Source organism: Ursus americanus, chromosome 33 (genome assembly GCF_024610735.1).
Source record: "Ursus americanus isolate L20-20 chromosome 33, mUrsAme1.1.p, whole genome shotgun sequence".
Taxonomy (NCBI): domain Eukaryota; kingdom Metazoa; phylum Chordata; class Mammalia; order Carnivora; family Ursidae; genus Ursus; species Ursus americanus.
Window position 1 is genome coordinate 11,096,277 of NC_142159.1, and position 22,890 is coordinate 11,119,166.

At 46.3% G+C, this 22,890-nt stretch overlaps 1 protein-coding gene across 2 annotated transcripts in view; it reads right to left on the minus strand.

Moving 5' to 3' along the window:
* Positions 1 to 22,890, minus strand: part of ARID1A (AT-rich interaction domain 1A) — a 67,561-nt gene that overhangs the window by 13,698 nt on the left and 30,973 nt on the right. For both annotated transcript variants that reach the window (XM_045782688.2, XM_045782689.2), the window contains exons 5-9: positions 3,643 to 3,883; positions 3,268 to 3,357; positions 2,561 to 2,728; positions 1,383 to 1,695; positions 75 to 220 (exon numbers count right to left, since the gene is read on the minus strand). In XM_045782688.2, the coding sequence (XP_045638644.1) occupies positions 75 to 220; positions 1,383 to 1,695; positions 2,561 to 2,728; positions 3,268 to 3,357; positions 3,643 to 3,883 (958 nt within the window). The remainder of the gene's footprint in view (positions 1 to 74; positions 221 to 1,382; positions 1,696 to 2,560; positions 2,729 to 3,267; positions 3,358 to 3,642; positions 3,884 to 22,890) is intronic.

The window sequence follows — 22,890 nt, forward strand, 5'->3', positions numbered from 1 at the left end:
CCAAGTCCAATAAGTTTGTGACATGAAGATCATGCTGGAAGAAATTCCTGGGGTGAGCAAGGACTTGGACCTACCTGCTGAATTGTTGGCCATGGTCCCACCCATGGGATACGGGGGTCCCTGAGGGTTGATCATGCCAGCCATACTATTAATCCCTTGTCCGTAGGGAGGTCCAGTTCCCATCATGCCCCCCTGATTCATATTGGGGTAGCCTGGTGGCCTGAGGAAGAAGGTGTAAAGTGAGAGAGAGATAAGAGTTAGAGACACTGAGCTTTCAGATTTGGACCTGAGCTAAATAGAGTTTGTGAGCCAAGATCATCTAGTAAGGCTTACAAGGAAAAAGTTTATGAGTTTCCCAAACCACAACCACATACCACCTGACCTAGACATTCCTACCTACTACCTCTCATGAAAGGTTCTAAGATGGTTCAGGCTCCAAACAGGAAAACATAGCTCAATTTTAAAGGATAGAATCCTTGAAGAAGGGACCCCTACCGTGTCTCTTAAGTACTGTCTCTCTCTAAGGCACCTCCAGTGTCAAAATGTGTTTCCATTTAAGGGCCCTCTCTATGGCAAAAGCCCTAGATTTTACCACTCTGTCATGACAAATCCCAACCAACCTTGACCCCTCACTGCGTAGTACCTGGAGGTGCTTTCTTGATGGACCTACTACAAACTCCATGCTTCCATCGTTCTGAAGTACTACCAAACCCATCTCTTTACCATTAATCACCCTAGTCCACCTTAGCTCATCAGCATTCCAGTAAGACAAGAGTCACTGTAAGACCTGTAGCCACCAACAATGGGGTACACAGAGCCTTCAAAAGCCAGTGGAAGCATATTCACTGAAGTGAACGGCCACCAAAGTGAGTGTCCAAGGAAGAACGGATGAATCTTCAAAGTCATTAAACCAAATCACATGAGCTCTCTGCACTTCAGTGCCAGATTCAAACACAAAGAACCATACAGAACGGTAGAGAAATGGCAAACCACAACCCTACCATCCTCTATTTCTCACAATACAGATCCAAATCATGTGTATCATTAAAATCCTTTTGGAAATGAAAATACTAGATTGACAGAAGGAATGGATAACTCTGAAAACTTATTTTACTTATCAAAATAACCTATGCTTTAGGAAGTTCTTTACATACAATATCTAGTCATGTGAAACTGGATACCAAATGAAGATGCTTAAGAATCAGCACTTTTGTTGTTGTTGTTGTTTTCCACTGTAAGGAAACCCAGTTTTCTAAAGAGCTCTCAATAAAATACATATTTACCAAGATGGCATGGTTCAGATCCAGAAGCATCTCAACAACCCAAATCACTTTACAATTTATTTCCTTCCGCTGACACCCTCTTCACTTCCCAGGCCTTACCTGTTTTGGATAGAGTTGGCAGCAACATGCATGGCGACAGCAGTTTCTTGAGTTTTCCGGTTCATGCCCCCTGGTGGGGGACACATCCCTGACCCAACCTGAGGTGGCATATTGGCCATGTTAGGGCCATAAGGCCGGTTGCCCATGGAGGCATGACTCATTCTCCCTGGAGGGAGTGTGCCATAAGGTGGGATGCCAGGCTGCCCATGCATCTGACCTCCAGCACCCATAGGGTTCATGCTTCCGGCCATGCCTGCACTGGGGTAGTTAGCATTGGGCAAGGCATTATAGTTTGGTTGCCTGGGGTAGCCTCCTGGGAAGGAAAGAAGAAGAGAAGATGCAGAGACTTGGTTAGTGACTCATTAGCAACTCCTTAATCTCACTCAGCTCTAAAACTCCAAAGATAATAAATGATAGGAATCACTCACTATTTGGTCTGATAAGAGACCAACTTCATGGCAGCCTTCACCCCATTAAAAAAAAAAAAGTAAAGGGGAGGCCAGGAACATAAAAAGGCAGGCCTCAGTTGTCCTCTCATCCTAAGGCCAGCACAGCACAGAGCAAGGCTGGCTGGCAGGCAAGAGTAGCTTTGCTGCTACCCAGGCCCAACTCCCAGAACTCATTCCTTTCTACATGGGCAATCTCCTGTCTCTTCCATGCTCTGTGTAAGACACTCAGCTTTAGATCCATCCAGGGCTCATTCTGAGCAAAGATACATTCTATTAAGACTAATTTACTTTTTTTTTTTTTAAGATTTTATTTATTTATTCGACAGAGATAGAGACAGCCAGCGAGAGAGGGAACACAAGCAGGGGGAGTGGGAGAGGAAGAAGCAGGCTCCCAGCGGAGGAGCCTGATGTGGGGCTCGATCCCATAACGCCGGGATCACGCCCTGAGCCGAAGGCAGACGCTTAACCGCTGTGCCACTCAGGTGCCCCAAGACTAATTTACTTTAATGACCATTAAGTGTCTGCCCAGTCTTGGGCTAAACGCCTTCTCCCCATTTTATGGATCAAAGAGGCTCAGGGATATTCAGGGACTTTCCCATGGCGACAGTCCCACCCCATTCTAGGGCCTGGCTTTGGTGGATTTAAAGCAAAGGGCAGCCCTACTCTTACAACCCAGATAGCAGCGTCTGTATACACCTCTGTGTACTCCTAACAGGGTAGCATACTCACCCTGCGGGCCGTACTGACTCCCCTGGGGACCGTAGCTCCCCATGGAGTTCTGCTGGTAGGAGCCCATGCCTGTGTGCATCTGTCCACCCGAAGGCTGACGCGGAGATAAGGCCGAGCCGGGCTGGGGGGAACTGTACTGGGGCATCTGGGGGTTCCTCTGCATGTAACCTGTTCGTGGGTAGTGTCCATATATTACCTCAGTACAATGAGAACAAAGTTCTCCCTTATCATAGGACCTCACATAGGACCTCACATCTACATTTTCTTTAGCAACTACTTGCATGAAGTCTCTATCTTATTTGCTATATAATTATGTGCTCTTTTAGGCACCCTCCAAAGTGACATAGTCATTAACCAGGGCATGCCAACTGTTTCTACTAAATGGGGGTCTGAAAAGACAAACAGCAATGACAACAAAATAGGACAGGATTTAAAGGGTAAAGATTTGATGCCAAGTCTTCAGTATTTGCTGACCAAATTAGACACAACGTAGGGAGGAATCCAACAGAACACAAACACTGAGGAACAACGCTGGGGGTAACACAGTACTGGAGCCGCCAACATGGTCAAGCCCACTCTAACTTCAACAATTTGTTGCTGGGATTGTCCTAAGCTTCCTGGTCATATAATTCTCCAAAAGCAATTGCACAAGATAATCAAATGGCTCCCTCAGACTTCTGCACCTCCCTGAAAGCCCAGGGTCTCACCTCGATCTTGGGCAATGCTCGATTGGTTCATGGAAGGATGCATGATGCTGTCCGACTGGCCACTGGGTGGCCGAGGTGGCATCTGGTTGCCTGCTCCAAACAGAGAAAGAAGCCAATCATGGCTAAGCCTGGAAATTCTAGCTAGGAGGTCATTTCAGAGCTGGAAATGGCTCCTGGCAAGGCCAAACCTCCCAATACCACATATACAGAGGGACCCCACCAAGGGGATCCTAGCTCTCTTCTTCAAATGCTGAAGGGAAACTTTGCAGACGTGAACCAGAGATGCTCTTTGTGGCAGTGGAAGGCTAGGGCTTCCTGATATCACTGGGGGCCAGTCCCTTTTCCCTCTCCCCGAAGTCCAGCACTTGAAGGTACCTGGCACTGCAGCAGGCGAGAGTGGTCCTGAGCGAGACTGAGCAACACTGGCGGGAGAGCCAACAGGGGACGGGGAGGGGCCTCGGATGCCAGGCAGGTGAGGGGAGGTATGAGGAGAAAAAGGAGACTGAGCTGGATTACTCTGCTCTCCTTGGCTGCTGGAAATCCCTGATGTGCTCACTCCAGGGCTCAGAGCTCCTTCTGTCCCCATGGGGAGATCGTCTATTGAACCAGACAGATCCTGAAACATACACACAAGGATATGGATTAGCAGTGTTAGGCACAAAGACTATTCTTTCAACAGCTGTACTACACAATTAATATTTTCCCTAGACAACGAAGAGCAAACACACTGCACAAGTTACGTAGTCATGATACTAAAGCTTACAGATGGCAAACTCTATTCAGAGTATTCAGAGTCAGACAGAAAATATTCTAGACTCTGTGAGCCATTAGTCTTTGTCACAACTACTCAACTCTGCCACCATAGTGCAAAAGAAGTCACAGATAAACATCAAAAAGTGGGTGGACTGTGTTCTAATAAAACTTTATTTATAAAAACAAGTAACTAGCCCACAAGCTGTAGTTTGCTGACGCATGGTCTATCTACCAGAGCAGATCATCTAGCACTTTCATCTTCTCTCCTGTCCCCAACTTCTATAGTCTTAAGAAAGCTGCTCTTTCAGTGAGCCTTTAGTTCTTTTCCGATGGGGAAACTTGACAAAACACTGCCAGGATGGCACCAGGAGCTAGCTATAGGAGAATGTTAAACAAGTTTGGGCAACATTCACAGATCCCCTCTCCATCAGATTATTATAACCTCCATTTACCAAGGATGCACTTGCTCCAAGCTACCACACAGTAAACATACAGGGTAGGACGTGGAAAAGGGATATGTTGTATAGGAAAGACAATTCCTTAACTGCCAAGAAAATCTGGGACTATATTCCTAACAAGTGGCCCATAACAAGGATGAACAAATGTTCACCAGCTAAACAAATCACAGTTTTCCTCCTAGCTTTGTTTTTTCAGTGAGAACGTGATGTTTATTAGGGGCTTTGCTTACCTTGAATTTATCAGTAAAAAGGTTCACTCTAGGTTAGTAAACTCCTGAGATTAGCAACCAGGAGCTCAATATGAAAAATATTCACCACAGGAAATGCACACCCAGCCCCAACTTCATTCTCCAGCAATATCACTGGTTCAACACCACGCAGTAACTTCAGGCTGGGAACTAACTATGCCCTGAACAAAGGATGAGAGCTTTGGGTAGGGGCTCAGATCTGGGAAAAACCTAATGCTCAAACAGTTAAAAAAGAAGTTCTCTTAAAGAGACACACCTGAAGAGAAAGAAGATCCAAAATGGCCTGAGTTAAGTCTATTCCTATTCCTACAACAAGCTCACCCTAATGAGATTAGTTCAAGATGACACTGACCCTGGAGTCTGACAATAACATTGAAGGCCAGAGGGCACCTCTTAGGCTCTCCCCCAAGTACCAGGCTGGTTGGACCTTCTGCAAATCAGCTGGTTACTTCACCAAGCTGGGAACATTTCTGCTGAGTTCTATGGAATAAAGCTTGCCCTGAAGGCAAGACAGGCAGGTAGGTATGCATTTGTGCCTGTATCCAGCTCTCCAATGTTAGCTCAGAAGTCAGAAAATGCTAGCATTCCTGTAAGAAGCAGACCTAGCACCCCAGAGCATGCTTTAAATATGCATAAGATTAGTCCCAGCATGGAAAAGAACTCAAGAAGGCTCTTTTGTAGGTATCAGGAGGGGGTCTTCCCTTCCAAAGGACTAAAGTACCTGGAGCTATAAAAAGCCCTGGATTCATCCCAAGAAAGGAGGATTCCACCCCCATGTTGAAGACCAACCTATACAAGGGACACCTGACTTCTGAGCCCAGGAGAATAAACTCAAAGAGGCAGCAAGAAGACAAGAGAAACCAACTGTGTAGACCCTGAAAGCCACTTGTTAGGCCCTGATCTGTAACATAAACCACAGCTCAAAGCTCTCTTTTGGGACCAGTAGGTTCCCTAAGCATTCCTTCCTTCAGTACCCATTCCTTATTGATCTGCCAGCTTCCGGTAATATGAACTACCTGCTTACAGAAAAAAGAAATCAGTGTATTTTGAAACAGAATAGGAATCAAAGGTCCATCCATAAGAACTTGGCCCTATTCAAATGACTTCGGAAAATTAAGTGTTTTGGACATTTATTTATTTATTTGGAGAGAGAGCTTACGTGCACGTGCTTGCACATGCAAGTGGGGGGAGGGGCTGAGGGAGAGGGAAAGAGAGATTTCTCAAGTAGACTTGCCACTGAGGGCAGAGCCCTAGGCAGGGCTCGATCCCAGGACCCTGAGGTCAGACCTGAGCCAAAACCAAGAGTCAGATGCTTAACCGACTGAGCCACCCAGGCACCCCTGAATATTTTTGTTTTTAATTAAACAAAATATGAATATTCTCATGGTAAAAATAGTTCAGATGGTATAGGTAAAGCCAAAGTTCCCCTTTGCTCTCTTTCTGCTGCCTTCGACTGAGGAATCCCTGCTCAACTTGGTATATACCCTTGGAAATCTTCTGAGGAACTGAGGGGGAGGTGGTTAAAAAAGGAAGGAAAAAACCCAACAACAACCCACTAACCACTGCTATGGGACAGGGCCTATGGATGGCTCCTTCAGCCACACTTCTGTTAAAAACCAGGTTCTCCACAGATCCACAAGTGAATGTGCTAGTCCAGCTGAGAGATCCCAGGAGCCTGAAGAAAACACTGGCAGACTCTGGGACTGGGCTCTCGGGAGCCTGGAGATGAGATATCTGTGGTGGCAGTGTAGTGGCTTCCCTCACAGAGGCACTGTGAGCAGGACTGTCAGTTTTGGTAAAGTGCCCTGAGCTCCTTGGAGAAAAAGTGCTAAATAAACCACTGTCAACAGCAGCCCCACGTGGGCTGGGATGCCTGGGCACAGAATAATAGTGGGGAAGGAAGCAGCATTAACCTTCTTATCTCTCTGATTTGGTTGGTTTGAGGCCAATCTCTCAAACTGTCATTTTCAGCAGATGGCTACTGGTCAGCATAGGGGTAGTTGATTTAAAAGAAAAAGTTTTTTTAAAAAAATATTTTACTGGGGCGCCTGGGTGGCACAGCGGTTAAGCGTCTGCCTTCGGCTCAGGGCGTGATCCCGGCGTTACGGGATCGAGCCCCACATCAGGCTCCTCCACTGTGAGCCTGCTTCTTCCTCTCCCACTCCCCCTGCTGTGTTCCCTCTCTCGCTGGCTGTCTCTATCTCTGTTAAATAAATAAATAAAATATTTTTTAAAAAATATTTTATTTATTTATGGGGGGGGAGAGCTAGAAAGAACTAGAGAGAACACAAGCAGGGGGGAGTGGCAGAGAGAGAGGGAGAAGCAGACTTCTTACTGAGCAGGGAGCCCAATGCGGGACTCGATCCCAGGACCCAGAGATCATGACCTGAGCTGAAGGGAGGTGCTTAACTGACTGAGATACCCAGGCACCCCTGTTTTTTGTTTTTTTTTTTAAGGAACCAGAATGTTAGCATAGGAAGGGACAAATCATTTGCCATTTACCATTTGAGCATGTATCATGTGCCAGGCACTTCATGGAGTTCCTTAATTTTCTACTATTCTCGGAAGCAGGCACTACTACAATTAACATGCTGAAGATGTGCGCACTGATGCTCGGAGAGCTCGGGTTACACGCCCAAGGCACCCAGCAAGTAAGCAGCAGAAACTAGATTCTGAACCCAGGTCTGCTGAACTCCAAAGCCTATGTTCTTTCTCTTTCCATTATGCTGTGATACTATATGGACTAAGAAAAAGTACCCCACCTTTGAGTTAAGAGAACAAGACCTAGTTCTTGGTACTTATCATCTGTGGCCTTGGACAAGCTGGCAACAAGCTGGGCCTGGTTTTCTGTTATACAATAGGGGGACTGGACAAATCGGAGTTTGTGGTAACCCAGGGTCATACGCATGAAACTCCACTGGCACTATATGGTTGGGGCCATATGGAACATGCAGTACCAGCAGTACCAGGCTGGAACGAGAGCTATGACAACGCACAAGCAGTGTGAGATGTGAGACCTATCGATCAGTCCCAGTGGCCTAATCACAGTAAATGTTTTCATTGGGCAATGGGAGGGCCTGGTGGGGAGGAAGACTCCAAAAGAAGTGTCTCCCCTCTACATGAACAGATATTGCTCTGAACTCCATGTCCTTTTACTACTTGGGACACACCTCTGCTTTCTACCCCACAAAAAGCCAGTTTTTCAGGTCTTTTGTTCCACAAAAAGCCGGATGTCTGATTGTTGAGTCAGACCTCCATGTGCCGGACAAGTCTGGCTTTCCGCAACACACCTATCACGCAAAGTTCAATCAACCCAAGCCCCTCCTCTCCCTGGCAGGGGCTACTTTTAGCATTTCAAAACTCAGGTATCTGTCTCGGTTCTTCCAAATGGGCCCACCTAACAGGTATCTTCCAGGAGGTCTACTGAAAGAACTGTAGCAATGCCCCTCACGTGGAAAGATCTCTTTTCCCAGGTTTGCTCTCTTCCAAGCATAATCCTGCTGAGAGATGGGAGGTGAGGATCAGCCCACTCAGTGCCCTGCCAGTTCCAAGGAAGCAGAAGGGCCAGGGAGAATTTCCTCACGTGTTTCCAACGTGTTTCATGCATTTTATTGCTCATCTACCATGCAGATCAAAAGCGTTGGAGCAGGTCCAACTATTTCACACAGAATCTCACACTCCAGGCTGGCTACAGCCCCGAAAGCCTTCGTTTCTTCACTTGAAATACTGCCCAATGTTATTTTGGGATGTGACCTGATAGAGGAAGCCCACAGGGACTCCATGACGATAACCGTTCCAGCTGTGATTGGTTGCCCAGCCCCAGCAAGTGCCAGCATGGGTTTGTCAGGCTCTGCTGACAAACAGAACTCAGCAGCTAACACCTTCTCTTCACACCACAACAAAACCATGCCTGAAATCACACAGTCCATACCTCGTTGGGGGGAGGGAGGTTGGGGGAGGCTTGCTAGTGCTCTCACATGAAGGGCTGCAAGTTCTAACATGAATTGGCTGCCTGATGAAGTACATTTTCAAGCAGGAAGATACCAGATCATGGTTAGAGGAAGGGAGTTTAAACAGTCTCCTGATAGAGCCTGAGGATGACATCAGTTCATTTTGCCGAGCAGATTAAATAACATCAACAGGCAAGTCTAAAGAACAGGCTCATGGATACACTCAAATCAGGGTTTTCTCATAAATTTGGATGAGTCCTTGAGAAATGGAGCTTTGTTAACCCCCAGATGGAGTTCTCGTTCTCTTTCAGTTGAGAAGAGCTTTTGCCAAGTTGTGCTGACTACTGGCGGGGAAACCACCCACCAAGAGAACCAGGTAAATTCTACGTATATACTTAGAGAAAGAAAGAGAGAGAGAGAGAGTGAGTGTGTGTGTGTGTATGTGTGTGTGTGTGTGTTGGGAACATTGCAATTCAGCCACACTCACTTAAATGACTTTTCCTTGAACGAAAAAAAACCAAACGCACAGCCTGAAATGACCAAATCTGCACTGGCATTTCTCAAGTGTTTTTCCGGCAGCATACCTAACAGATCCATGGCCACGGCAGGAGGCTGCTCCCATGCCGGAGAATGGGAGGAAATCCTGAAGAACACAGAAAAGGTTGGGAGACCTGACCCTTGAAGAAAGGCAGACAGCATTTCTGTCTGGAAAGGAGAGAAACTTCAAGGAAAAAGGAGTACGGCAAACATAATTATACAGGAACTACTTAAGGCAAGTAAGTTTTGGGGAGACCATAAAGACTTCCTTAAGCAACTTATTTGTCAAGGGTCAGGGGAGAAGAGGCTACCTCTACCAAACAGTTCTAAAAAATATTCAGTACAATAAAGCTTCATTCATAGGTTCTCTTTTCCTCAGTCTTTGCTCAATGAAGAAAGGGTGATCTGACCCACCCAGACTGGTGGGGACTCCAGACTTACAGAACTCTGATGAGTGGTCACAGCCCAACAGATGAGCTGCCACCTCTGCCCCGAGAGCAGGATAGCCAGCGCTGGCTGAAATGCCAAGACCGAATCAATACACAGAATGGGATGCCCCTTACTACCGGCGGTAGTTTCGAGTCAGGGGCTAAGCAGGTGGTTGAAAAGGGGAAAGGGAAGACACAGAAGCTGGCACCATCTTTCCAGCTTAGGACCAAACACCAGCTCCTGCTTGAACTACACCCACTGTTTGGAATAGCAGAACTGCTCTGGGAAAAGCTAAGAGAACTTGATTTCCTAACCCCTACCCCAAGTTTCCAAAAATCCCTCACCAAACTCCTCTTCTCTCTCTCGACAATAGGCTATTGTTCTGGGGATAATGGGTCATTTCTTCCCAGTACCTTCTGGCTGCCTGATGGAGGATGCACAGTAAAGAAGTGTCAGAACTCTTCTGGTCTCCAGAACGCTTTTCAGGGGCCCACCTCCAAGAGAAAATCCCCTATGTATATATGTCAAAATTCATAAAATAAAACTCAGGGAGACCAAATCTCTAAATTTAAAGGATGCTGGAAAGCGGAATATAAGAAGTCTCTTTGTATTTCCCCCTTGAAGGGAAGCAGAACGGACACAAATACGTGGCTCTCACGTGCTTAGCCCTCAGGTACATGGCTGGCTCACATGTAATTCTCACAACCACCTTTAGATGCAGATACCTCTCCCGTTTTACCAGAGAAGGAGCTCACAAGTGAAACGACGTGCCCAAGGCCAGAGAGATACGACGTGAAGAACTCGAGTTCAAACCACACTCCTCTGACTCCAGAGCTCTTTCTACTGTAAGGTGGAAGCGTGCCACTACCAGACGCTACAGGTTCCACGCGCCAAACAAAGCCTGGCCACAGTCTGCCTCCGGACATGCTGAGTGACTACCTCCCTGGCTCTAACACGTCAACCTCACCAGGCCTTGCTTGGCTCCTCTGTAGAAGGAAAAGACTAGATAATTTAACTCTGCAAATCTACAATGCTACACTCCCCTCTTGCCTACTCGCTTTTCTCATAAACCATTCTTCCTTTCTAAACCTTCTTTCATAGTTTATTTCAAATCAGCCCTTTCATCTATAACTCTCAATTTAAACTTACTATTGCTACAATAAATGGTACAGTACTTTTTCTCACCTCTGAGTGCTTAGAAGGGTACTTAATGTACAGGGAGTAGGGGGAAGGAGAGAGTGTCATAGAATCTAGGGACACCCTCAGGAAGCTAAGTCCCATGTAGGCTGGTATCTGATCTCTGCTGGTATTCATACTGAATGTGCTCTACCCCTATTATCAGGCACAGAGGTGTGGCCCAGAGAGAAAAGTCAAAACATCCGTGGCCTCTAGATGGCCTCATCTCAAACCCTCACCCAGCCCTGCAGTCACCCTTCTGAACTGTAGGACAATTAGGCCTTGTTTAGGGGCGCCATTCCCCAAACTCTAAGGTGGGGAAGCTACTTTCTGGGGGGCAGAGGCCAAACAAGCTTCAACCCCCTGTCCGCAGCTGTGAACCACCGGGGTTGCCGGTGGGGGGAAGGCACCAGAGCTCTCCTCTAACAAAGCAGGGTGGCCCATTGCCCAGTCACTGAAGAGAACTGGGTGGGAAGGCCAATTACCTCAAGTCGAGCTATAGGTGCTAATGACTAAAGTCATTTTTTGCCTTGGAGACTTCAAAGATAAGAACAGCTTTGTGGGGACAAAGCCTCCACAGTCAGCACAACTTCCCTGGCCCTTCACCCTCACCCCAGAGGCGATGCTCAGAGTCTCTCCAAGGGCTCCTCTTGGACCCACTGTCGCAGGATTGATGGCAATGTGCTGAATCTGCCTGGGGGATCACAGCAGGACCAGGCTAGATCCTATGTTATTAGTGACCAGAAAAATGCCAGGCACACAAAAGACAACACGTTTGAGAAGTTACTCAATGAATGTTCTACTCAAAAGCATCCTCTGTAGACCCAATCGCTATTAGTCTTCTCTCTTTCCTTTAACCTTGACCCCCCCCCACCATAATCCCATACCTGAGCTCTAGACCTCCACATGGAGAGAGGGACTCTTGGGTGCTGGCCATCAAGGGAATGAACTCTCCTGTCTAAAACTGCAAAGTACAACCCCGAATAGGCCCCAGCCACTTGGGTGAGAGCACTTGACAGAACTGCAGTGCAGGGAAGGAACGTCTGGAAAGGAGGCTGTTGGGAGGCGGGGCTCTGTGTCACTGGAGAAATTTCAATCTAATTGCAAAAATGCGAGAACCCGCTGTCCTAACCCACCTCAGCAAAATCTCTTGAGGTAGAGCTACCCCTTCGGGTGGGGGCCGAGGGCGCTTCTGGGGTGAGAAAGGGGAGAAGAAAGACTGTGGCGCTGCCTGCACCCCTGCGGTGGGAGCCCCTGCAAACAGCAGCCCGGCCCCTGCAGCGGCCATTGATTTTCCAGGGGTCGATATTCTGCTCCCACAGATCTGCTCGGCTAGAGGTTTAATCACATTGAGTGCTTCTGCTCAACATCTCCCCTGCACCTCCCCCTCCCCAAACCAATAAAACAAACACCAAACACAAGCAGAGTCGGCAATGGGTAGATGGCTCTCCCCACAGCTGGCCCTCACCCCCAGAAAATTCTAAATACCAGCTCCAAGGGAGCCAAGGCTACGTGGGCTCTCGACACGAAGCTGCAGGGACAGACCCACAGGTGTCAAAGCACCTTTTAACCCATTGAACAACACTGCATACAGACCCTTCTAATAATTCCGAGATCCTACATTAAAAACTCCAGTTTCCCAACTGGTGAAAAAAATAGATCCTAGAACTCCCCACAGTGCAGCCATCAGTTGAAACTTTGTTTTCCAGTTTGTCACAGTCCCCCCCAGGCCTGTAAATTACCATGTTACCTACCTGACCAGCCTTGGACACACACCCCTCCCCTGCAATGGCTTCTCACTTGGGCCAGGAGAGAATGCCTTATTAGTCAGAAACCACCTCTTTGCCAAAAATGTACAGTGTTTTAAGGGTCACTAGCTAACAGACTCAAATCTGAAAAAAAATGAAACTGGGTCAGAGCTGGGCCTGAGTTAGAGCAGTCAAGAACAGTGCATATTTATGGAAAAGGGCTGTTCTAATCCCAGCAGGAAACAAGCACTGTAAAGCTCGAGAAAGCAAAGAAGTTAGGAACTCCCTACTTTCCCCAAGTTAAGCATTTCCTGCTAGGAAAGCCAACCACATAGACCTTGTTCCACCATGATCATCAGCTGAAATCCTAGAACTCGAGCAAGGCGGGGGCGGGGGGCGGGGAAGGGGGAGAGGAAAGAAACACAGAAAAGAAGACAGAGTCCTAGATATGAGAAGTGTAAGGGAGAGGGGGTGTGGCCTTAGGCTTCCACCTCACCTAGCCGCTCCTCAGAATTATAGGCAACCAGAAAGCAAGCAAGGATACAACGTGCACAACTGGGAAGGCGAGGTTGGCACTGTGCTGAACACAGCTTAGACCAAGGTCTAGGGAGCTCGATGGACTCCTTGATTTGCTATTTAAACCCCTAAATATATATTTGCCAGTGGTCTTCCCTACCATGGCCTACTGGTCTAGATAAAATCTGAAGATTTGAGGGAAGGTATGCAACAAACAGACCTGAGAGTAAGGACTGAATAGCATCTTAAACCAGAAGAACAACTCTGAACATAGGGAAAGACATAGTCAAGTTCTAAAAGTAAAAGATGAGGGGAAAATGACCAAATACTCTTAATAACAGTTCCTCTGAACACTGATTCCATTTATTTGGAACTTGATTTTTCTCCTACCTTCCCCCGAATGTCAGGAAATTACCTTCACTTATCTCAGTAAACAATATTCAATATTCCTCCCACATCAAAGCTGGCCTTACGGGACAGGTTTGCCGACTCTCAGCTTGAGCCTTCAACTCTTAGTTTCCACTTTCAACAAGGCACAGCTTCTTAGCTTTCCTGGGAAAGGTCAAATGGGAAGCAAGCTAGCTAGCCTCTTGAAGGTGAGCTCCGCCCAATGGCAATCAGAGACTATGTCACAATACCAGCCAATTCCATGCTGACACCAAGTGGGGAAGATGGAAGAGGTTCAGGCTGTGGACGTGGATGGCACAAGAGAGCAAGCACTGGTCCCCAAAGATTGAATGCCAGCTATCTTAGAAACATGAAAAAAAGACAACAGAACTAATACTATGCTTGATTTATCAGGTATGTTACTATAGCTCCATACCCAGGGTTCCTCCCCTCTGGACCAAGTTTGGTGGAACAGATTCTCACTCTGGTGTAGGGGGCCCTAGTGGTTTCTGAAGGATAGAATTTCTAGGACGGCCTGGTTTATTTCTTGTTCAAAAAGCCCAACACTCCTCTAGCCTGGTCCCCCCACCCCCTGACAGATGAGACACAACTTGGCACACATCTGGGGCCTGGCTTTCTGATTTTGTTGGGTCTTCTTGGAGAAGGACAATGGCAGAAGCCAGGGCATGTACTTCACTGAGGTAATCTCCCACACAGCTTTGCAGAAGGTTATAAGAGCACCAACAGGGAGGCTCCTGGGTGCCTCAGTCAGTTAAGCATTTGCCTTCAGCTCAGGTCGTGATCCTGGGTCCTGGGATCGAGCCCCACATAAGGCCCCCTGCTCAGCAGGGAGTCTGCTTCTCCCTCTCCCTCTGCCCCTTCTCCCGCTCGGGCTCGCTCTCTGTCTCAAATAAATAAAATCTTAAAAAAAAAAAGCACCAATAGGAGAGAAAGGGAAGTAGGGTGGGGGGTGGAAGAAAGCCATGGTCACCAAGGCAACTGAATCCATCCATATGTTGACTCAGGAAATTGCAGGAAATTCTAGTTTTTGAGGTTTCTTCCTTCCAGGGTATTTCCTACATCTTCCTGGAGAGCAGACCTAAATCCAGAAACTATAGTATCACTACCTTTGCCTAGAAATAGCCCCACATCTCTACATACCTCTTCCTCCTCTCCAAAGAGAAGAGAATATGGCATTCTTCTTTCTCTTAAAGGAGATTTTTACCGATCCTTTATAGGAGTTGGTCCTAAAAGTAAAAGCACTGGACTGGAAGTCAGGGAACCTAATGTCCTCATTTACTGAATGACCTTGGACAAGTCCTTTACCCTTTCTGGGTCTTAGGTTCCTCATATGTAAGATTAAGGGGTAAAGGGGAGGAGTGTAATGTCTGTGTTAGCGTAGTGAACATTCTGTGGACCAGCTCACGCTGTCCCCATTCTACTCTTAATTGTAGAGGTTCAAAAGCTAAAAACCACGTTTCCCAGAATCCCTTGTGAATGGGTTTAGATACAATTCAGGTCTACTAATTAGGAGCAAACTCAAGATTAGATCAAAGTATGGCAGAGACCGTATTTCTGTCTCCTTCACTCGTTCCTGCAACAGCATGCCGGCTTCCTCTTCCAATAAGCCCAAATCCCTATATTAAATCCCTCTCTGGGGCGCCTGGGTGGCTCAGTTGTTAAGCGTCTGCCTTCGGCTCAGGGCATGATCCCAGGGTCCTGGGATCGAGCCCTGCATTGGGCTCCCTGATCTGCTGGGAGCCTGCTTCTTCCTCTCCCACTCCCCCTGCCTGTGTTCCCTCTCTCACTGGCTCTGTCAAATAAATAACTAAAATCTTAAAAAAATAAAATAAAAAAAAAATCCCTCTCTATTAAACATACCTAAGCCTAGGGTTCACTGTAGAAACCACTCCACCTGACACAGGATTATCAGATGATCCCAAAAGAATAGTTGTGAAGGAGAGAGAACAGTTATTCACAAAGCATATTCTCTGCCAAGACAGCATCTTCTGGATGGGAAATGGGCAAGATGGAAGAGTCTAAGAACTTTAAAATACACTTGTCCAGAACAAGCTCCTTTACTTCTTCCCTTTTTTACAACCTCCCTGTACTTTCTCCCTCCCACTCGAACCCCAGAGTGGGGGTGGGGGGGGGCTGCTGAACTGTTCACACAGGATAGAAGGCTGAGTCAGCACATGCTTTCTTTCCATCTCTACACTCTCTGCAAGCTTTTACTCTGCTGAGGATAGTATTACCTGCCCAACCCCGTATAAGTATCTCTGGACTTTAGGGAGGTTTGGGCTAGAAACGGTACCAAGTATCTTCCGCAGCAGCAAGAAATATGTTTATAAGCTCCAGGTGAGAAAGAACCAGTCCTGACAACCCTGCACAGCTGAGGAGTGAAGACAGGTTTGGCTGCAAAAGATCCCAGCTCGTCTTCTTATAGCAATTTCTGGTCTAAGCAATGAGCCACCAGCTTCCTGTAGCAGGGCTGGGGACAAACTAAAGAACAAGATCAAATCCAAGGGGTATGGTTTGCTTGATGGGAAGGAGGAACTTCCTGCCCGTCCTCAGAAGGGCTAACTGACCCCGAGGGCCATCACACCAGAAGTAAGGCTCAGTTCGTTTTCAGACTGAAGTTGTTCTGAAGAAAACAAAAGGCTCTAGCAAGAGGAATCTGTGTGAGACACACAGGCAGGAAGCAGAGCTGAGCCACCAGTGACTAGAATAGAAACAGGAAATGGGCCCAGGAACAAGCATACAGAAATGCACGGCTAGAAGCACAGGCTCCAGCAGGCACCAGGCAGTATCAGGGCCGGAGCAGCGTGACTGAGATGGAGAAGCGGATTGGCTAGCCCTGCCAGAGAACCAGCGTTCTAGAGAAGGGACGGCTACTTGCACGAAGTACACGCTGCTCTGAGCAGTCTGGGCAGATATGACAGAGGGGGTGGGGATTTCCTTTCTGAGACTTTTTGAGAGCACCTGGGCTATAATTCAAGGGGAGCAAGCACAGATACACAGTCAGATATAAAGAAAACAGGTCACCAATCTCAGAAAGGCCCAGCTTCTCTGAGTACCAAAATTGCTGGTGGCATTTTTGTTGGTCCCTCAAAAATAAGCCATCAAAAGCCTAGGCAAAAACTGTCAGCCTGTTTCCTTTTACCATGAAATGTGACAAAAGGCAACACAGTGTAAAATTTAAATCCTTCAAGCATTCGGATTTTTTAAGCCTTCAGAGGATTTCTGTCACTCCCCTCAGTAAACCTAGACAACAAAAAGCTGGCCTCCAGGCTCAGGTGGGCAGCAAGAACCTGGGGCTGCTCAGCACAGGTTTACCGAGTAGCCAGCTGCCTGGCCCAGGTGCTAGATGCAGACCCGATGCCCAAGCAGAGGCGCCTGCGTCATGCCAGGCCAACATGAAGAAACTGGGGAAATCCCAGAGAAAGTATTTCAGCTAGGTTTTGAAGCCAAGATAGGAGTTTGCCAGGCATTAAGAGAGCAGGAAAGTGGATGGGCAGACATCTCTAGCACGAAGACAAAGGCAGGAAGGACTGGGGATTGTGAGGAGCTTGAGGCACACCCGGGCGGCTGGAGAGAAGGCTACACAGGTCTGCTGGGAGCTGCGGATGGTCCCACAGTGGGCTCTGGCCTGTAGGCATGGGGAACCAGGACCCCAAAGCACCACGAAACAAGTGGTGGTGGTCTCCCACTCCTATCCCCCACACTCAGAGATTATTTAAATGTTACTAGACACAGTAAAACTCCTTGTATTCCAAAGTCCCCAGCTTGATACTTCCTTTGAATATTTTACTCTCCGTTCTCTGGGTCTAACTCCTTGCTTCTAAAACCATTAGACAAATGAATCACCTGGGGATCTTGTTAACAGTATTGGATTCAATAAAGCTGGGCGGGACCCAAGAACCTGCATTTCTAAGACAATTCCCAGGTGATGTCTGTGCTGGTAGATAATGGACCCCATTTTTTCAGAAGGAAGGCTCTACTTCATTAACATTAGCATTAATCAGGACACTGCTCTAAGAAGAAAGGCACAGAAAAGTACTTGCTCCCGTCCAACTCAAGGGGAACCAAAGAGCCAAACTCTAGTCAACTTTCCACTTTTTGAGGGGATTCCCTAGTTGGTTAGTTCCTCCAGCAGACCTGCCCTATCGATTTGGACATGTTCCCTCTCCCATCCTTCCCTGTACTGCAGCTGCCCTTTTCACAACTCATCTGTGCCTCCGCGACAAGAAGGCCTGGGAAAACGAAAGAAATGGAAATCCTTTCAGGACAAGACCAGTAAATATTAAATGGCAAAGGGGTTGAGGCTTTTGGCTGAACTTGAAGAGAGGATCAGATTGTCTTTCTTCTGCTGGGTGGGATGCTAGAGGAAATATTCCACCTGAAGTAGCAGAGACAGCTGGATTCAAATCCTGGTTCTGACCCTTAGTTTCTTCTAATATAAAAAAGGAGTGGTTGCTCAGTACATTTCAATTCCTGCTCTTCTAGGAGGACTGGTGTTGCCTGTAAGCTCCGTTCCTGGCCTCTCTCCTGCCCTCTTAAGATCTGGATTCTATGGGAACAACATAGTTCCCTCCCATTTCCTCTTTCCAGATCACTGTAACCCAAGCTCCTGGGGTCTGAGAACATCAGAGTAGTAAAACATGAGTGCTAATAGCTACAGTGTTACTATGTGAAATCTAAAGAAGGACTTAGAAACCCAAATGATTAAAAAAAAAATCTGTAGATAATTTAATAGACATTAAAAATCCTAATCCTATTCTCTACCTCATTCCCAGCAGCAATAACCTCCACCACCACCTAACCAGAAGAAACAAGTGTGATCCAGCTCTTCAACAGCAGCCTCTAAGACTTTTCCAGTCAAGGGTACAGTGTCCTTTGTGAGCCAACCCAGTGAGTGCCCTTGATTCCTTTCTTTCACAACTCCTGAGAGATAAGTCTGTTTATACCCTCCTAATATTCTGCCAGCATCTTCACCCTTCTATCTGCCTTATACACATGCGGGTCTTCAGGTGAAGCAGAGGAATTTGGGCTGATTCAGCTGCCCCTTCCCTTCAATGCCTTTCAGGAATGCTCTTTACCTTTACACCTTTCCCTTGTTCCTTTCCTCCAGACCTCAGAAATCAGATCCTCTCCACATGTAAAAAGGAACCCCATAACCTGCTTCCTGACAAATCCAACTTTATATTCTTTGAAATATAAATGTGATGTGGACCATCCCTCCCCCTCTCCCGCCACCCTGGGCTTCCATAAACAGGACACAATCCTAGTCCTCCTCCAAGCTCACCAGCTATCTGCTGGGCGCTTCTACCTGATGACCACAGGCACTGTCCAGGGCTCCCACTGGCTCCTCCCTCCATAAGCCATGGCCTGGGAGGCCTCCTTCATTCCGAGGTTTAACTGTGAATCACTCCACAGACTGCTCTTGGACTCGACCCAGACTCAATCAACTCTTATCCAAGTTGCAGTCTCCTGTTTCCAACTAGCAGCTAAGCATTTGTTTTTAAACATCTCACTACATGGAACTTAGCTTTTCCCCCAAAATGAGTTTTCCTATTAACCTTTCTATTTCTGTCAATGAGATCTTTCTCCCCACCCCCCTTGAAGATCATTAAATTTTCTACTCACTTTCTCTCAGTTCTGCAGAATATTTCCTGCACAGCTCAGAACTGGGACTAGTTGGCTATGCAAACAAGACAGAGGGGTACAACTCCACACTTCTCGCCAGAATTATTTCAACAGTTTAACTTCTCCCCTTGCTTCCAGACTTTCCCCTTGTCTCACCACACTACACATGAATGGATTATTTTTTATAACATTAGTTTTATCATGTTACTGCTCTAATAGCGTATCTGTAGGCCTCTAAGATCAAACTAAAATGGCTTACTTGGCCCACCAGGGCCTTAACCCCTGTAATCTAGTTTTCCTTCCTGTTACTCCCTACCCCCTAGAAGCCTGATCCTGACCAGTCCCCCAGTATCACATATACTATACCCCACCCCCACCTGGCCACTGCTCATGCTGTACTTTTCCTTTCCAACCACCCAAGTATATCCATGTCTAGGTCATTCTAAACTTCTGCCATGTTTTCCCTCAACTATTTAGACACAAATGATCACTGACTTGACCAAACTAGGAAAGCACCCATTGTAACATTCAGGCATACATTCTTCTATCTGTTTTACTAACGAAACAAAGAAGAATATTTGAGGGCAGCAACCATGTCATATTCAAATCACAGGCTACCTCAGAAGTCATCAAGGCCTAACCCTTGTCTAATGCCTGTCTGCCTTCTATAGAATACCCACAGCAAACAGTGTACTAGCTTTTACTCGAGGGACAGGAAACGTAGCCACTTTTTTTTTTTTAAATATCCTTATCCTCCAGATCACAAAAGAACTTGTGTCATACTTGGGCTTAAACCCATAGGCAACAGGTAGCCAGAGGTTTTTTTAAAGCAGTAATGTTAACTTGCCAGATTTTTTTTAAAAAGATATATTTATTTATCTGAGAGTCAGAGAAAGAGAGAGAGACATAAGCAGACTCCCCACTGAGCAGGGAACCTGACAACGATGGAGGGCTCAATCCCAGGACCCTGAGATCATGACCTGAGCCGAAACCAAGAGTCGGACACTTAACCTGACTAAACCACCCAGGCGCCCCCAGATTTGATTTTTTAAGATGAGTACTCTGATGATTATGATGAGGACAGACTTGGAGGGAAAAGAAACAGAACGGCCAGGGGTAAGACACTAGGTGGGAGGTAGGGGCCTTAAAAAAAAAAAAAAAAAAAGGCAACGGGTAGGACAGGGGAAACCAGATTCAAAAAGCCATTTCTGAGGTAGACTGGGATTTGGTGACCAACTTCTGGAAGGGATCCAGTGAGCGCCACATGGAAAACTTCCAGGGTGGTACTGCAGTCAAAGGCTGCTCTACCCCCAGGAATAGACTGCACTGAGGCCGCGGCTGCAGGCAGTCTGTTTCTCCCAAGTCTCTTTTCTTTCCACTATTTTCAAGCCACGGCCTTCCCTCCAGATCACCAAGAGTCAAACTACAGTGTAAGTCACCACTGTTATTTAATTACCACCGTGGCTTCCTAGTCTTGTGATTTTTTTCTTCCCTTTTCAAAGGACTACTACTACCTAAGCTCAGTTATTCAAGTATGGTTTTTAGAACTTTAGCACCACCTGAGAGCATGCTAGAAATGCAAATTCGTAGCTTCCACCCTTACACCCACTGAATCAGAATCTCTCTGGGTAGGTCAGTAATCTGTGTTTTAATTAATCTCCAGATGATTCTCAGTGCATGCTAAAGTTTGAGAAGCATTGATCTAGTTAACCTTTCCAGATCTGGGCTTTCAATCCTGATCTATTTTCCACCACTGAATGGAAACTCTATCCCAAGTACACTTTCAGACTATAATGTAAATTTACAAATGCGCCTCAGTAAGAAAAAAATTGGGAAGCATTCATTATTCTAGGGAAACCACATACACTTGAATGAATCACTTAAACAGAAGCTTTTAAAGATGCAACTCCAAGTCATTCCCAGAAATGATTATAATCAAAAGTCAGATACCAATTTTCAGATAAAGACCCTTAAAGATTTAGCCCAAACTAAAGGAAATTAAAGACTTAATGAAACATCTAGAGGTTTGCTTACCCATCCCTTACAAGAACCTTCTTACCATAAGGTGAAGTAGTAGCTATTTTACAAGATAGATGACAAACCCTAACCTCACTTCTTCCTAAGGTCACTGTCAGGAAGCACAAATAAATTAATCCATCCTCTAAAATGGAGTTTAGGCCTTCCCCTAACAGGCTGTGATCCTGCCTTGCCCTCGCAGTGAAAACAACAATCTTACAATATGGTCAAGCTGTCCCCTGTCAGACGTACACTTTCTGAGTGAACACTGTAATAAATACTGCTCAGGTTCATTTGTTCACTGAACTGGAGCCTACTTTGTGCCAGGCACTATGGTGGCCATGAGCAAGACAGAGACAGTCAGCCCTCACTGAGCTTGTGTTAAATATGTAATTAAAATTACGCTTGAGATAAATACTGACAAAAAACAGTTTGGATTAGTGGATCTCTACCAGGGCTACAAATCAGAATCATCAGGGGCAGCTTCTAACCACAGCAAAGCCCAAGCCCCATCAACCCCAAACAATTCAGAACTCTGTGAACCCCAGTCATTGGTTTTTAAGATCATCTGCTCCCCAGGTAATGCTAACGTGCAACCAAGGTAGATTACCACTGGTCTGGTACTTCACGTGATAGATGTTAGGGGCACACAGGTCAGTAACACAGTGCCTGCCCTCCAGAAGCTTACCATCAAGTGGAAGAGACCCAAGTGTAGAGGTATGAGCAAATTGCTCTGCTGACATAAAGCAAAGAAACCTCAGATATAGGATAGTGTTTCTCCTGGTATACGGATGGGGAAGTGATCCCAGAGGGCTGTATAAGGTGCTTTTACCTATGTTAGCAAGGTTTGATTTCTAAAGATGGGTCCTCTGGCACTGAATCATTCTTTATACCTTTTAATAGGTCTTAAATATTGCATTTTTTTAAAAATAAAAACTGACTTTATTCAGTGAGGGCACCATAGAAGCTATTTAAGCTGTTTTGACATTTGATTAGGAAGGAGTTTTTTTTTTTTTTTAAAAGATTTTATTTATTTATTTGACAGAGATAGAGACAGCCAGCGAGAGAGGGAACACAAGCAGGGGGAGTGGGAGAGGAAGAAGCAGGCTCATAGCGGAAGAGCCTGATGTGGGGCTCGATCCCACAACGCCAGGATCACGCCCTGAGCCGAAGGCAGACGCTTAACCGCTGTGCCACCCAGGCGCCCCTGGAAGGAGTTTTCTGAGGAAATAATCTTGAACAAGATTATTGAAATATGAACAAGGAGTTAGGAAGAAATGTGTATTAGGCAAAGGGAAGGGTCTGTGCAGAGGTCTAGAAGCAGAAAAAAGCACGGGGCCTTACAAAACTGAGACAAAGTCGATAACAAGGCAAAGGGCAAAGAAGGATGAAGTAGAGGTTCTCAAAGCGCCATCCCTGGCCTACCAGCATCAGCAGCATCAAGGAATTTGTTAGAAACGCAAAGTCTCAGGCCTCATTCCAGACCGAAATCAGAAGCGGGGGGCAGCCTACGTAATATTAAGGATTTTGGATTTTATTCTAAGATTAATGAAAAATAATTGAGAGGTTTTAAACAGAGGGATAACATAATCAGGATAATAGCAGCTAAATGGTTTGGCATTAATAGCTGAGCAAAAACTCCTCAAAATCTAATTTTTGTAATAATCAGGATCAAAAACTATAATGAGTCTTTAAATCAAGGGTCACAATCATAAGGCCTTTAGGGCTAAGTGGGGAAGGTGAATGAGCAAAGAGGAGG